At 46.1% G+C, this 13,928-nt stretch overlaps 2 protein-coding genes across 6 annotated transcripts in view; one reads left to right on the forward strand and one right to left on the reverse strand.

Moving 5' to 3' along the window:
• Window positions 1-1,778: 1,778 nt before the first annotated feature.
• GDF5 (growth differentiation factor 5) lies at window positions 1,779-4,826 on the reverse strand. The gene is made up of 2 exons (XM_058035997.1): window positions 4,193-4,826; window positions 1,779-2,647 (listed from the first exon to the last, which is right to left on the reverse strand). Exons 1-2 carry the CDS (start codon window positions 4,824-4,826, stop codon window positions 1,779-1,781), a joined length of 1,503 nt encoding a protein of 500 aa, XP_057891980.1.
• Window positions 4,827-9,620: 4,794 nt separating this feature from the next.
• Window positions 9,621-13,928, forward strand: part of CEP250 (centrosomal protein 250) — a 29,064-nt gene continuing 24,756 nt past the window's right edge. For 4 of the 5 annotated variants that reach the window (XM_058035991.1, XM_058035993.1, XM_058035992.1 and 1 more), the window contains exons 1-3: window positions 11,063-11,261; window positions 11,701-11,866; window positions 13,206-13,312. In XM_058035991.1, the coding sequence (XP_057891974.1) occupies window positions 11,798-11,866; window positions 13,206-13,312 (176 nt within the window). In that variant the 5' untranslated portion in view covers window positions 11,063-11,261; window positions 11,701-11,797. Of the gene's footprint in view, window positions 9,738-10,322; window positions 10,380-11,052; window positions 11,262-11,700; window positions 11,867-13,205; window positions 13,313-13,928 lie in introns of those variants that run through there. The other variant, XM_058035990.1, reaches the window with a different exon arrangement.

Genomic DNA, 13,928 nt, shown 5'->3' on the forward strand with positions numbered 1-13,928 from the left:
TGTGCCTGCTGCCCTGCTGGGCATTCACCATCTGGGCAGGGGCAGCTTTCTGGTCCCCGGGTTTGCAGCAGGTGGGCAGTGCCTGCAGGCAGTGTCAGCCCCTCCAAGCCAGGCAGTGTCAGTCTCTGCAGGCAGGAATGATGGCACTGAGCAAATCCCACAGACCAAATCTCCCTGCAGGGCTGTTCTGCATCCCTGAACTGCAGGTGAGGGCACAGGGCAGGTCCCCTGCACAGGGGTTCCCCAGGTGTCTGGCAGCAAGGCTGCTTATCCAGGTAGATTAAGCTGGTTAAAGGCTGAGCTGCCCAGAGAGTGCAGGAGGAAGGGCAGAGCTTTATGTCGCTGTTTATGGCCATTGATCAGGAATTTAGGATGCTTTGCTGCTGGTGTGAGCTGGAGCATGTCCAGACTGGCGTACTGAGCAGAAGGACCTTGGGACTGTACTCAGCTCCCTGCCTCTACCACACCAGTGATGCTGTGCAGAGCCAGGAAATATTATGACTCGACAGTCTAAGCAATATCAAAATTTAGCATTTATATTTTGTACTATGGATAAACTCCTGCAGTAATTTCTGTTGGTTCACATCACCTTTCTGATCCATCTGTAGTTGAATATTTGGTACCTCCTTTTGTGGGTGGAAACATACAGGGGCAATCCCATTTATAATCCATGTCTGTAATAGATAAAGTAGATATACGAGCACATAGCCCTTGGAGGCTGAAATAAATGGATACCAAAGCTCTTTTGCAACCATCTGCATAACTCATTTTTGCCCCAAACACATCAAGTCACAGTGTCATTCCCCACCAGATCAAACCAGGCCTTCCTTTCAGATCTTTCCTTCAATGTTTCCACAGTTTCTCTCTGTGGCAGCAAAATACACAGACATGTTTTGCATACCCCTGGTATTCTGCTGCATGGAAAAGTCCCTTTCACTTGTATTTATTGTACAAAAGCATAAAACAATTTTTTAATTGTGTTATAATTATGCAGAGTTGGACAGCTAGGCACAATGCAGCACTGTGTCAATAATTTATTACATCTTATGCCATAATTGAACACTTTTACTAGGAGCACTTGAGAACAACTTGGACCTTATACAGAATAATATATTTTGCTACATAATAATGGAAAGGTGGATACTTAAGAAAGATGTGTAGCTTGGAGGAAAACATACATGGAAGCAAATACCTCCTGCATCACCTATCTTTATGTAAAACTTAAAACTAAGCCAACATATTATATTTAATGACCCCTTTTTATATATGCATAGTTTCAAGAGCTAATCAGAAGGAAATCATATTACAGTGCAACTATTTACACCAGAACACAACAACTCTTGTCAACATTGGGACTCTTTTCTCACATTTATGAATGGACAAAGCACATGGGAATCAGACAGAAATTCATTCTCAAGAACAATGTTCAAGGAACAAACAGGTCATATCCACAGCTCACTGATATCATCTCCATCCACTGCCTCGAGGCTAAAAGCACAAGATCTCAAGGTGTCCAGGTATCATCTTCTCTGTCATGGACTTCACTTAGAGTCAGTCCTGTGTTGCCAGTAGCACAGGGCCTTAAATCCAGCTGTGTGACAGCATCCAAATGCATCTGCAATATGTCCATGGAGACACACAGAAACACTGGATTTATTGCTACATCCTTGTAAACACACTTACCCTAGGGGTAAGAAATCTAGTTAACCTTGTTTGAGAAGTTATGTCCAATGTGTCAAACTACCTTTCATAACATATTCACGTGAGCAGCTGTTCTGCTACCTGCAGCCACAGGACTCCACCACCATGTCCTCGTACTGCTTGTAGACCACGTTGTTTGCAGAGTCAATGAAAAGGATGCTGATGGGGCTCAGCCGGGTTGGGACGCAGCAAGTCGGGGGCGTGGACTCGGGGTCCATGGAGTTCATTAAAGTCTGGATGACCGCGTGGTTGGTGGGCTCCAGGTGGGAGCGGAGTGGGAATTCACAGAGCCCTTCGCAGTGATACGCCTCATACTCCAGGGGGGCAATTATCCAGTCATCCCAGCCCATATCCTTAAAATTCACGTGGAGGGCTTTTCTGCTACACCTCGCCTTCAGATTCTTGGTGGGCCTCTTGCCTTGCCGCGTTGCTAGAGGAGCTCTTCTCTTCCGCCTCTGGTTGAATAAGTACTCATAAACAGTTTTGTCATCTTGGCCGGATCTAGCTTTGATTTCATTGAAGAATAAATCTCTTTTTTTCGTCCTCCCAAACACCAAGAACAGAGCCTTTTCATTGACCTGTCTTCCTGTTCTATTAAATCCCACACTCCTGAGATCAACAGCTCTCCCCCTGTCAAAAGTTTCCAGTTCAAAACACAAGTTAACCAAGTTTTTAAAGTTTCTGAAAAGTTTCCAGATGTCAAACACTTCCCACTTGGGTGTATCGGTGATGCTGACAGTCCGAGAGTCCAAGAGTGTGGAGGCTTGTCTGTTTGTAGAGCAACTAAATAATTTTACTTGGGAAGTTTTTCCAGAAGAATGAGACTTCCAGGTATCAGAAGGTTTTTTTCTCAATATTCGAAGCTCTGCTCCCAGCAAACCATCTTTTTCTAATGCACTGATGTCAAAAATATATTTTTGTTTTCTTACAGTTGGTGCTCGCTCATCTAAAAAAAGCACACAGATTTTTAAATGTATATCAAGCACAGAGCAATATCACTTATTCAGTTCTTAATGGTTTTCCTCAGATTTTCTTATAAGCCTCGAAGTTAGCCCACTGAACAGAAAGAGCAATTTTTGTCTAAGGGATCAGCCCCATGCAGGGACTCAGAAGAACTCAGGGACTCACCAGAGAAATGAGTTTCTGAGTCTGCCTTGTAGAAATCTTCTTTCTTTCCCCAGTGGGCATTTTCTAACTTCAAAGTTGTGGTTAGCCAGTTGAAAAATAATACTATTTCAGGGCTGAGCATTCACAGGACCTATTTAACATTTATATTCTACTTAAATTACTGAAAGAGAGCTTCAGGCCTTATGCTGGCTCCAAACATGAGCAAATTTACCCTTAGATGATGCAATAGTAAATTAGTCCTTTAAAACCAGCCTCCTTAGGAACTGCCAGACATAAGGATAATTGCCTAATTAACTAACCCCACATAATTCACAATTTTTCAAATTGGACAGAAAAAAATTCCTCTCTTTATCCTGACTTTACATTCACTTGCTTCAGGTGGTGAAGAATATGGCTGAGCCATATTCATTCCAGTGAGGTGACATTAACAGAGCCTTCCAGTGGCAAGCTGGGAACCTGAAGGCAGCCCTTGTGAGCAGTGCATCCTCCCTTCCCAGCAGCCAAGCTATTAATGAAGGGATGGCAAACAAATCCAGTCCTGGTGAGTCTTTCATCACAATTCCTTCACCAGCTGTGTTGCTTCCTTCAGAACGTGACAAAACTCTTACAAATGTCACTGGAAGCAAGAGGGGGCTCCCAAAGCAGGGTGGGGAGGTGAACATCATTCATTGGGAGGCTGGTTATTTCTCCAGTGAAAGCAGACACTAGCCCAAATTTCCAGAAGTGTTTGGAAGGAACAGGAATGTTGAGCTGCAGGTTCTGGAGTCCTGGATGTTGCTACCCTTGGTGGCCTGTGCTGAGCTGTGGGCTCCTTGGTGCTACCTGAATGTTTTAAGGTAGAACAGATACACCCCCCCACAGGATAATGACCCCTGGGTCTGCAGTGTAGTTCCTCACAATTCTACCTTGAACAAACCAGACTGGGTTGTTTTGGGTTTTTTTTTCACAGAATAGCTCTGTTCTTATCATGTTGTATGTTTTTAGGCACACTACAATCTAACATTAGCTGTTTCCATGAGCTAGTTTCCAGCTAGCTAGAAAGAAAAAATAAGACAAAAATCCAAAAGGTTTTTAAACACCTAAGCATGCAAAGACTGATTGATTTTCAACAATATGCATCTAAAATACTTCCTAAATGTTTTCTTTGGCTGCCACGCAACCATCTAGTTCTGCCTGTAAATGAGTTTTCCAAGATAAGTCAGGAGGACAAAATCTGCAGCAAAGTTGTGTGATTTCATTTACATTAAAAAGAGCTCTTTGACTTTTCCAAAGCATGATTATTTTCCAATACTCTCTGCATTTATAAGCACACTCAGGCATCTCTCTCTGTCCACACTCACTCACACACAAGCTCCTTTCTTACCTTGTCCTTTGTCTATAAAGCTGGTTATTGTATTGGCAAGTCCAGCCTCCAGTTTTACACTTCCATTAACACCCTTTCTTTCTGCATCTGAGAGAGTCCTGTACAAAGAGAGCATGTATTCATGTGGCGTTATCGGGGGATGTCGGAAAGTTTCCTTAGCTTCCCTCTGGGTTACAGGCTCTTTAGTCTTTTTGGTTTTGAGAGAATCACTGTCAGTACTGCTTGTGCCAGTTTTTTTCAAAGCCACCTTGCTGCTAAGATTTTGAACCTTTGGAGTGACTGTCCTTACTCCAGAAGGTCTGCTGGGGAGATGTCCTACCTTGCCCTCCGTGGCTGCTGTTCTCGAGGGAACCTTCTTTGAGTCATCGTTCTTGGCCAGCAGAGCTCCAGCCTGCACAGCACTGCTTTTAGTCCTGGCCTTTGAGGTCCCAGCACTGTATCCATGGCTTGCAGTCCTCAATGTACCTGCCCGTGCAGAGGGATTCCTCTCCTTTCCTTCTGCTTTCAAAAAACCTAGTTTAGATCCTGGATTACCCTGGCCTGCTTCAGAATTACTCAGCGCTCCAGGAACTAGATCCAGAGACAGCCAAGTCAAATGCCAAAGCAGTAAAGTGAGAAAATGCAGGATTTTCATCCTCTGGTCTTCCTCTGAATGCCACTAAAGAAAAACTCAGAAAAGGTTCCTCCAGTTTGGCAGAAGAAAACATGAAAGAAATTAAAAACCAAAGTTAGCAAAAATGGTTTTTGTTTGAGATTAAAACATTTCAGATATCGTTGTTCAATACTTGTATCCAGTCCCATAGTGGAAATGCTCATGTACTCAGATATGATCTCCCCTGACTTCAGTCAGCAGCTATAAAGAAGTTGTTCTTGAAAAGAGAAAGTTTACCACCTCGTTTTCTTCTGTAAAACTGACTGAAAACTTGAAGGAGTCTTGTTTAAATCCAAGGGTTTTTTTTTTTTCCAAGAAGGAAGAATGGCGTAATGCTGCCTCTGTGTTAAAAGGTTTTTTTTAAAGTTTTGAGTTTTGAATCCTTTCCAGTGAAAATATTTCACACACAGAGGCCTGCAGGTGCTCAGAAATCTTTTACAAACCTGAACTCTGGAATTGGAAACGGAATTCCAACAAACCTATTTAATTACTCTCTGATGTCATGCTGTCTAAACTAATTTAACTGCGATATATTTCTTAAAAAAAAATCTTCTTTACCCTTTTCATTAGCATGAGTCATACTCTGCCTCATGTGAAACAGCTCCACAGGCTCAAAACTCCAGAGGATGCCTTTTCAAGTGGCAGTATGACCTCTGCTCAGCCCTCGATGAACTTCACGTTTAGACAGGACAAATTGCAAGATCAACAACTGAGAGCTGTCACACAGTCCGCTGGACACATACATAAACTAATTTAGAAATAACTCATGTAGCTCTTTTTCCAGAGAACTTCTAACAGTGCCTTCACTCCGTCCCCCTGTGACTGAAGGGCTGTGCTGCAACGCCGGCGCTTAACGAGGGTAACATTTAATTTTACACAAACTCAACAGGGCCGTGCCCGCAGTCAGTGTATTTTGGCTTATTTATTGCTGTGCTTTAAAAACCCCGTGTCAGCGCAGCTGGAGCAGCAGCTCCTGCCGCAGGGGATGCCCCGCGGGGCGCGGTGCGGCGGGGCAGCAGTGCACCCTGCAGGCAGCCATCCTCCTCCTCCTCCTCCTCCTTCTTCTGCAGGGCCACGCGGGAGCTGGAGACAGGCGAACCCCGTCTTTCCTCCCGAGACTGCTGAACACCAGCCTTTGTTTAATTTTAGATGCAAAATGCCCAAGAGCTGCTGACCCCGGGGCCCCAAGAAGGCTGCGGGTCAAAACCAGCGCTCCTCGCTGTCCGGGCTGTCCTGCAGCTTTCAGCCGAGTGTGTCTTTGATAACCTGCACAAAATGAACTGTTGTTCTAAAGGAGCCTTCGGGAAAGGAGGCACTGGGCTGGACTCAGCAGGGATTACTGGGACCCATCTCTCATCTTGCACTGATGCTAAGCCCAGTCCTTCTGCAATTGCTTTTCTTTCTGAGTTAAGATGAAAGGGAAAAGGCACAGCACCTTTAACTTGTTCTGTGTGTGCTGTGGCATTGCCCACCCACCCTGAGAGGGGTCTGACCCTGACAGTATCAGCAGCAGTGAACTGCTTTCATAAATAACAACCTGCATGGCATGAGGAACTCTGAATGCTTCACTTGTTTTGATGGAGGAACTGAAGGATAGAAGAGTTCAGTGATTTTACAGATGTCACAAATAAGGTAGATTCAAATCATGATCCTCCTGATTTTGATCTAATGGCCCTTCCTCTGCTGTCAGTTGTACTTTTTATATTTCCCTACAAAATAAAGCAGCTTCTCCTGGGAGTTACCTCTGGTGAAACCATTCCCCAGCAGTCACTCCACACCATCCCAAGGCCCTCCCAGCCACTTTATCCCTCCCATATTGCCCACCTTTCTGCTGGGTGGTGTGCTGTGTCTGGTTCTGCACCATGGGGGTATTGATCAGCTTGCTAGTAAGCCAGAAAAGTAGCTAAATGTTGAATTTCCACTTTTAATCTATCCAGCTTCCAGTTTTCACATTGCTTGCAAGAATTTAATATCTTTAAAAGGTCATTTGTGCTATCAAACTTGGCTGAGATTTGGAAACAGATTTACAAATTATTTAAGAGATGGGATGTGAAAGAGCAGGAGGTTGGACAGTGTGATTACATGAGCCTTGTCTTAGTAAATCAAATTAAAGCATGATCATTGGTATGTTCAAAGAATATTTATGTGTCTGAGATGAAAAAATCTTAGTGGGCTGGACAGAGCTAGACAGAAAGAAAAAGGAATAGCAAGCAAAACAAGGTGTGCAAACTAATCTCTCTCTTTAAAAGAGGCTCTCTTGAAGCAAACAGCATCCCAGTGCTTGGAACCACGGGAGCACGGATGCTGTGGAGTGCACTGAGCCCCACAGACCCCAGAGTGGAATGCTGACCCTGAACAAGACCCACAGACTGAGAGGTTCCTATGATCCCTACACCATAGTGGAGTCATTCCAGCTGGCTAAACTCAAACTCCACCGCAGGAGTTCCGTGTGTAGCTGGAAACCCTCCTGCTGGTGAGGGAGGCTCTGGATACACAGGGCACAGTGGCAGTGGTGCTCCAAGCCTCCCACTGCTCACCACCAGCCACATTTCTGTGCCCCATCCCTCGAGTGGCCAGGTTCATGTAGCCCACCGGTCCTCCTGAGCCTGTTCCGTGACAGCAGCTCCTCCCTCACACGGTCTGGGTGGGATTTGAAAAGGGAGGAGCACCTGTGTCCCTGCTCCCTGAAGTGCCCTGCCTCCTGTTCTCCAGATCCTGACATTATATAATGCCTACATGAGCTGTGATGCCTTCTCCATCTCAGCCCTTCTGGATGTCCAGCATGGTCTAGAGCAAGGGATCACTCTGGGGAGCCAGAGGAAGATTTCACGGTGTTGAAAACACTGCCATTCCCTGGGGATGAACAGCTCCATTGGATATGTGATGCCAGGAGTTAGAATTTGCTCTCTGGTGCAAAGTTGCAGTTGAAGCTGCACATGGAAGTCTTTAGAGTGATCTATCAGGAAATTCATTGTCCTTTCACAGGTGCACTAATTTCCAGAAAGGACTTACAAGATTGAGTTAACTCTATGAATTAGGCCACTTGCTGTCGCATTGTTTTGCTTATTGAAACTAATTATCATTCTATTTCTGTGAGGATTTAGACCTCTGCACCATAGCTCTTGGGCAACTGCTTTTTAAAAGTGTGAAGTTATAATTTAGGAAGGAACTTAGCATCTTTGTACTTTTCAGAAGGAAAGAATTGCACAAAACCTACAGATGTTATAATTAAAACTTGCTTGTCTTGGAGCAGAGCAAAACAAATGTAACGATATTTCCACTTCCATGTGAAGGTGGCATAATTTAAAACAATGTTGTGCTGTTAAATAAAAAGTTGGAAGTCCAAAGAAATAATTCTGTCATTGGTTATCAATAAACTTGGCTACATCTGCAAACAGTAGTGAACTACAAAGCACAGAATCATAGAAACATGGAATATCCTGAATGGGAGTGTTATTTTTGTTTCTTGATTCCACAGATGTACCTAATTTTCCCAACTCTGAATTAAGGGGATTTTTTTTCTTATTTTTGGTACCTCTGCCTGTTACCAGTTAGAGAAATTCAGGGTTTGTTTCAAGCTTCTTCAAGCCTATTCACTAACAGAGTCCCTCCATTTGGTATACAATGTTAATTAGTTGTCTTTTATAGGTATTGTTCATCTTTGCAATAGAAGCATATTTAAATGATTCAAGACTTGAGACAGAGATCCCGAGATCCCGAATTACTTTGCTGACCAAAGACAATTTTGGTGGCAATTCATTTATTTTATTCCGCATCTTAAAAAAAAACCAAACAGAATGTCAGTGATGAAGCATTCACTGTCACGGGAAAAAGCAGGGACTGAAAACAAGCCAGCGTCATTCAGCAGCCAAATACAAAATGAAACATATTTTTAGCAATGGGGTTAACTTAATGTGAAAAATGCATGTATTTTATGATTGGCTTTTTGCAAATATTAAAATTAATATTATATGTGTTGTGTTAGAAAGTAATGCTGTGTTAATTCTCTTAAGTAGTGTGTTAAATATAGTTTTAGGTTATAAAAAATGTTAAAACAGAAACTATGCTATGTAGGATACTTTTTTTAAATAAAGGACTCGCAGCAAAATAGCAGCCACAGGACACCTAAATCTTTCAGAGAAAAAGAATTTATTGCTCTCTTATCAGAAGAAATGAACTTCTTCCCGCCTCGAAGGCGCTGTTAGGATTCAGAGGAAGAAGCTGACACTGACCAGACAGAATCCTGCGTTTGAATGGAATTTATGCATCATGTATGAGGTGTATGAATATACAACAGGCTGTTGTTTTTAAGGGTTAATCCTCTGTTAACGGGGGTCCTTTTTCGGGCTCGTTCTGCCCAGAAAAGGTACCTGGACGTCCGTAACTCTTTGTCTCTATTGTCTCATATTGTCCTAATTCAAATTGTCCAAATTATTATTACTCTAACTGTATTACTATTTTTATAACCATTTTATTACTATTAAACTATTAAAAATTTAAAACCAAGTGATTGGCGTTTTCCACACTTAACTAACTCCCAGAACAATTCCCGATGGAACGCAGAGGGTTCATTGTCACTGTATTTTCTGATTACATTCTCTGCCGGAGCGGAAGCGCCCACAACGGCCCGCGCTGGGCCCGCCACGGGCAGGCCGCGCCGCCCCTCACGGAGCCTGCGCTGCCTCCGGCCGGCCCCGGGGAGCCGCTCCTCCCGCGGCCGGCGGGGCGGGACCCTCGGGGCGGGCTGGGCCGGGCCCGGGCTGGGCTGGGCCGGCCATGGCGGGCAGCGCGGGCTATGGGGAGCTCAGCCCGGGCGCGCTGCGGCGGCGGCTGCGGAGCGCGGAGGAGGCGCAGCAGCGCCAGGCGGGGCTGTTGCGGCAGCTGCAGGACGAGGTGAGCAGCGGGCGGTGCCCGGCGGCGGGGAGGGGGAGCGGGGCCGCCCGCGCTGCCCTGGGGGACTCGGCGGGAACTCGCGGGGCCTCTCCGGGCGGGCGGCGCCGAGCTCGGGGCGGGGAGGCCCCGGGAGCGCCCGTCCCGCCGCGGTCTCGCTGCCGAGCCCCTCCTGATCTCGGTGCCTGCAGCATCGCCGCTGTTCGGCCCCGTTAGCGGGGTTGTCCCGGGCAGGGGTCGGGCTGGTTGGCTTGCAGAGCAAATTTGAAAACTCGTTTCGGTCGCTTCAAGGACCCCCTTGAACAGCCAGATGTTGGCTCGGGGTACGCGGGGCCCGTAGGTCAGGTAGAGCTGCCCGCAGCTGCCCCATCGTTCTGCTTGCTGCCGCTCTCTCAGGTGGGCAGACAGTGCCTGAGAGAAACCCCGCCCCAGTTCTGTCCTATTACAGTGAAACTTCCCTATATTGCAGTGACTTCTTGTGGAGCGTATCAGAATCACTCTTGGACAGAGTCAGAGAAAAGTTAATGTGGAGTGAGTGGAGTCTATAACAAGCTCCTTTTCTCATCTTCATTCTCTGTATCCATTCAGGTACTGCAGTACCAGACCTGGTGTCGAGAGTTGGAGCAGCAAGTGAAAGCTGGAGGGGTGAGTGTGCTGCAGGTTGTGAACTAAAAAGGGTGTATCTAATGTTCCCAAATCTAGACCAATAAAAACTCTCTACAATCCAATTACAAGAAAGAGGATTGTTACTGTCTGAGAGTTTAGAGAAACACTGTGAATCTTCCCATCAGTGTTTCGTCCATTTGCAGTCAGTAGTCCCAGAAAAACAAGTCCAGAAAACCCAGCTGAGGATTTTAATTTTGTGAAAGAGTGCTTCATTGGAGTTACATTTGTCCTGGGTTTCAGGAGAGGACTGTGCTGCGTGTTACATGGTACAGCTGTCCTGGAGAAAGAACCAGTTGAAACAGCTTTTTGGAAGTCTGGTGATCAACATACAGAACTGGCCCTATGCATTTCTTTCTGCTTCATAGCTAAAGTAAACCTAGAAGCCAAGGGGTGGAAGAATAGGAGAGCATTCCCAGGCTTCAAGTCCAAATCAGCACTTGAAGTCATGAAGCGAGGACACGTAGCAGTGGGAGAGTGAGGAGAGCTACTCACACTAACACCCTTCCCTTCCTCCCTGTAGTCACAACACTGTTACACCTGGAAGAAGCCATGACCTTCTGAGATACCAAACAAATGGATGGGAAAATGGTGGATGCTGACAGTGGTAGAGGAAACACTATCATTTGACTAAACATTTCCTTTCTTCTTAAAGGGATCCCTTCCAGGCAGGTGGGAAGCCACAGCAGACCACAGCCTGGAGAAAGCACTGCTTCAGGTGGAAGAGGAGCAGCACAGGTACAAGGAAGAGGCATTTCTTCATACTTGGTATCCTGGATGCTCATGGAAGTGAGGGAAAACCTGTCGGTGCTACCTGGTCTCCCCAAGGGAAGCGGTTGGGCAAGCTGCTCTGACAGGAGAAAGGTCCACAATCTGCTTTCTGTGGTGCAGTAATAGTGCTGTGTGCTGAGTGGCTCTGCTTTGAGTGGGGAAGTGGGGTGTGTATTCTGGTGAAAGGTCCCTTTCCAGCCCAAATTATTCTGTGGTTCAGTAGGGGAACAACTCTGGACAGTGCTATAGAAAAGCGATACATCCAGTGACCATCAGCGTGAAGAGGGGGCAAATTGTTACTTGTGAGCATCACCAAGGTTGAAGAGGAAACCAAAATCATGGATGGAAATTGAAGGCTCAAAGCACAGAGAAGCAAATGAGGTTTTCATCACAGAGAGATCTTAGTTAAGCCTGTAAAGTGCTTTTACTGCCTCTTAGACAACAAAGTCACTGTTAAGGGAGCTGGAAAATCACATGGATGCTGGAGAGCTGTTGCTCAGTGACCTCATTGTTGTTTCTCTCTCTCTCCAAGGTGTGAGAATCTGGCAGAAGTGAACACTCTCCTGCGGGAGCACCTCGATAAAGCCAGCGAGGTGAATTCTGCCCTCAAGGAAGATGTTGGGAAGCTGATGGTGGATTGGATGAGGGCCCGGGAGGAGCTGGAGCTGAAGGAGAGCGAATGGCGCAGTGAACGGGAGGTGAGGGTGGGCCACGGGAGTGCCAGAGGGAATGGGAGTGGGAATGCCTTTTGTTCCTTGTTGGGTACCTGCTACTGATTCCCCAACTTCTGGGACTCTGGCTGTGCCCTCCCAGGGGGCTCCTCTGTTGGGGGAGACCCTCCTGGAGCAGTCTTGTGTCAGGAAAAAAGAGACACACTCGATCTTTTCGGTCTTCAGGTTCTTGTTTATTGTTATCTTATCTAGAGTTTTGCATGCTGTCCACACCAGGTCAGTGCACTGGAAAAGCACTGCAAAAATGGCTAACAATATTTTGTTACAAGGTCTTTTAAAGCTAAACTATCCAATTAAGAACTGACGCCTAGATTATTTTCCCTTTTAACCCAATAACTGGTCCCAAAGAGCCCACAATGCGGACTTTTCCACCCAATTACAAAATGCCACCCAAATCCATGAAGAAGAAGAAGAAGAAGGAAGAGAAGCATGAAGAAGAAGCCCAGGATGACACCCTGTGCCCTCCATCTTGCTTCTATCCATTACATACTAAAAATCCTAAAACCTAAATTTCCCACCCAAGTGATACACCTACACTACTCTCTACAATCTGCTTCACACCCTAGTAGATTCTAGTCTGTTCTGTCTGTTTAGGAAACTTTCTCCATGAATGAGGGTCAAAGTCAGTGTTCCCCTGGGGGTCAGGGCACCCCAGAGCAGACAGGGAAATATTCCTGGTGCCCTGGGTTTCCACAGTTCCTGGCATGGGGAACTTGCTGTGTGGAGCCTGTCGCTCTGCTGAGCATCCACTGGTGCTGGACAGGGGGGTGGGAGGGAGGAGTGTCAGCAGAGGGTGCTGGGGGAGATGCCCACCTTCTGTGACTGCACTGCTTGGTCAAGAAGATAGAGCTGGGCACTGTATGGCAGTCACAGGAACACTTGTCTCTTTAATAGTTCCTTAATCCTTGTTTTGAGCAACTGAGACCAGAGAGGTCTGTGTGTGTCCAGATTCAAAGTGGCCAACACAGGAACAAGACAGACCTCTTGTACTGACTGCCTGTTGTAAGCCAACCTGGCACTAACCTTGAAGGAGTTTCTCTTTGTGTTCCTCTGCTGTGACTTTGAGGTGGTGAATCACCATCAGCTTGCTGCTGCCACCCACTGCCACGGGAGAAGTGTGGGTGCTCCCCTCTGGGCAGGTGTTCCCTTCTGTGGGCCTGTGTGGTGCCTCTTCAGTCCCTGATGGCCCTGGTGCAGTAGTTACTAAAAGGCGCTGGGTGAGGGTGATTCACTCTCTCCTGTCTGAGAGATGCTGCAGTGACAGGGAAGGCTGAATTGGCATTTCTCTTTGTCCTTGCATGTTTAGCTTTATGACAGCTACGTGAGGGGGGAGCACGGCCGGCTGCTGGGGCTGTGGCGGCAGGTGGTGACCTTGCGCCGCCTCTTCCTGGAGATGAAAACCGCCACGGACCGGTGAGTCGGGGCTGGGGCGACATCCCCTGCAGCAAAGCGTGCCTTGCTTGCTTTGGGTCCTGCCTTTTGAACCTCCATGTTGTTGCATTAGGTACAGCAGAGGTGGGATTGCTCCTTTGGCAGTCAGAAGCAATGCCATTCAGCTTTGGGCTGGTCTCAGAGCAGTTGTTGGCTGCTGGTCTTCTGTCAGACATATTTTATGAAAAATCCTTTTATTAGGATCTTTGAAAAGCTGAGAGGTCTCAGAAACAAAATGTAAGCAATAATTATCTGCTGCTGTGGAATGCAACAGGTGCATCTTTGATTGGTCTCATGTGGGAGTTTTTAATTAATGGCCCATCACAATCCAGCTGTCTCAGACTCTCTGGTCAGTCACAAGATTTTATTATCATTCCTTCCTTTCTATTCCTTGCTAGCCTCCTGATGAAACCCTTTCTTTTATTCTTTTAGTATAGTTTTAATATATAGTTTTCTTTTAATATAATATATACCGTAAAATAATAAATGAGCCTTCTGATACATGGAGTCAAGATTCTCGTCTCTTCCCTTGTTCTGGGACCCCTGTATAAACCACCACATTCTTCAGATAAAGGTGAAGGGCTTGGGCCATGAGGAC

The sequence above is a fragment of the Melospiza georgiana genome, chromosome 17 (genome assembly GCF_028018845.1).
Source record: "Melospiza georgiana isolate bMelGeo1 chromosome 17, bMelGeo1.pri, whole genome shotgun sequence".
Taxonomy (NCBI): Eukaryota; Metazoa; Chordata; class Aves; order Passeriformes; family Passerellidae; genus Melospiza; species Melospiza georgiana.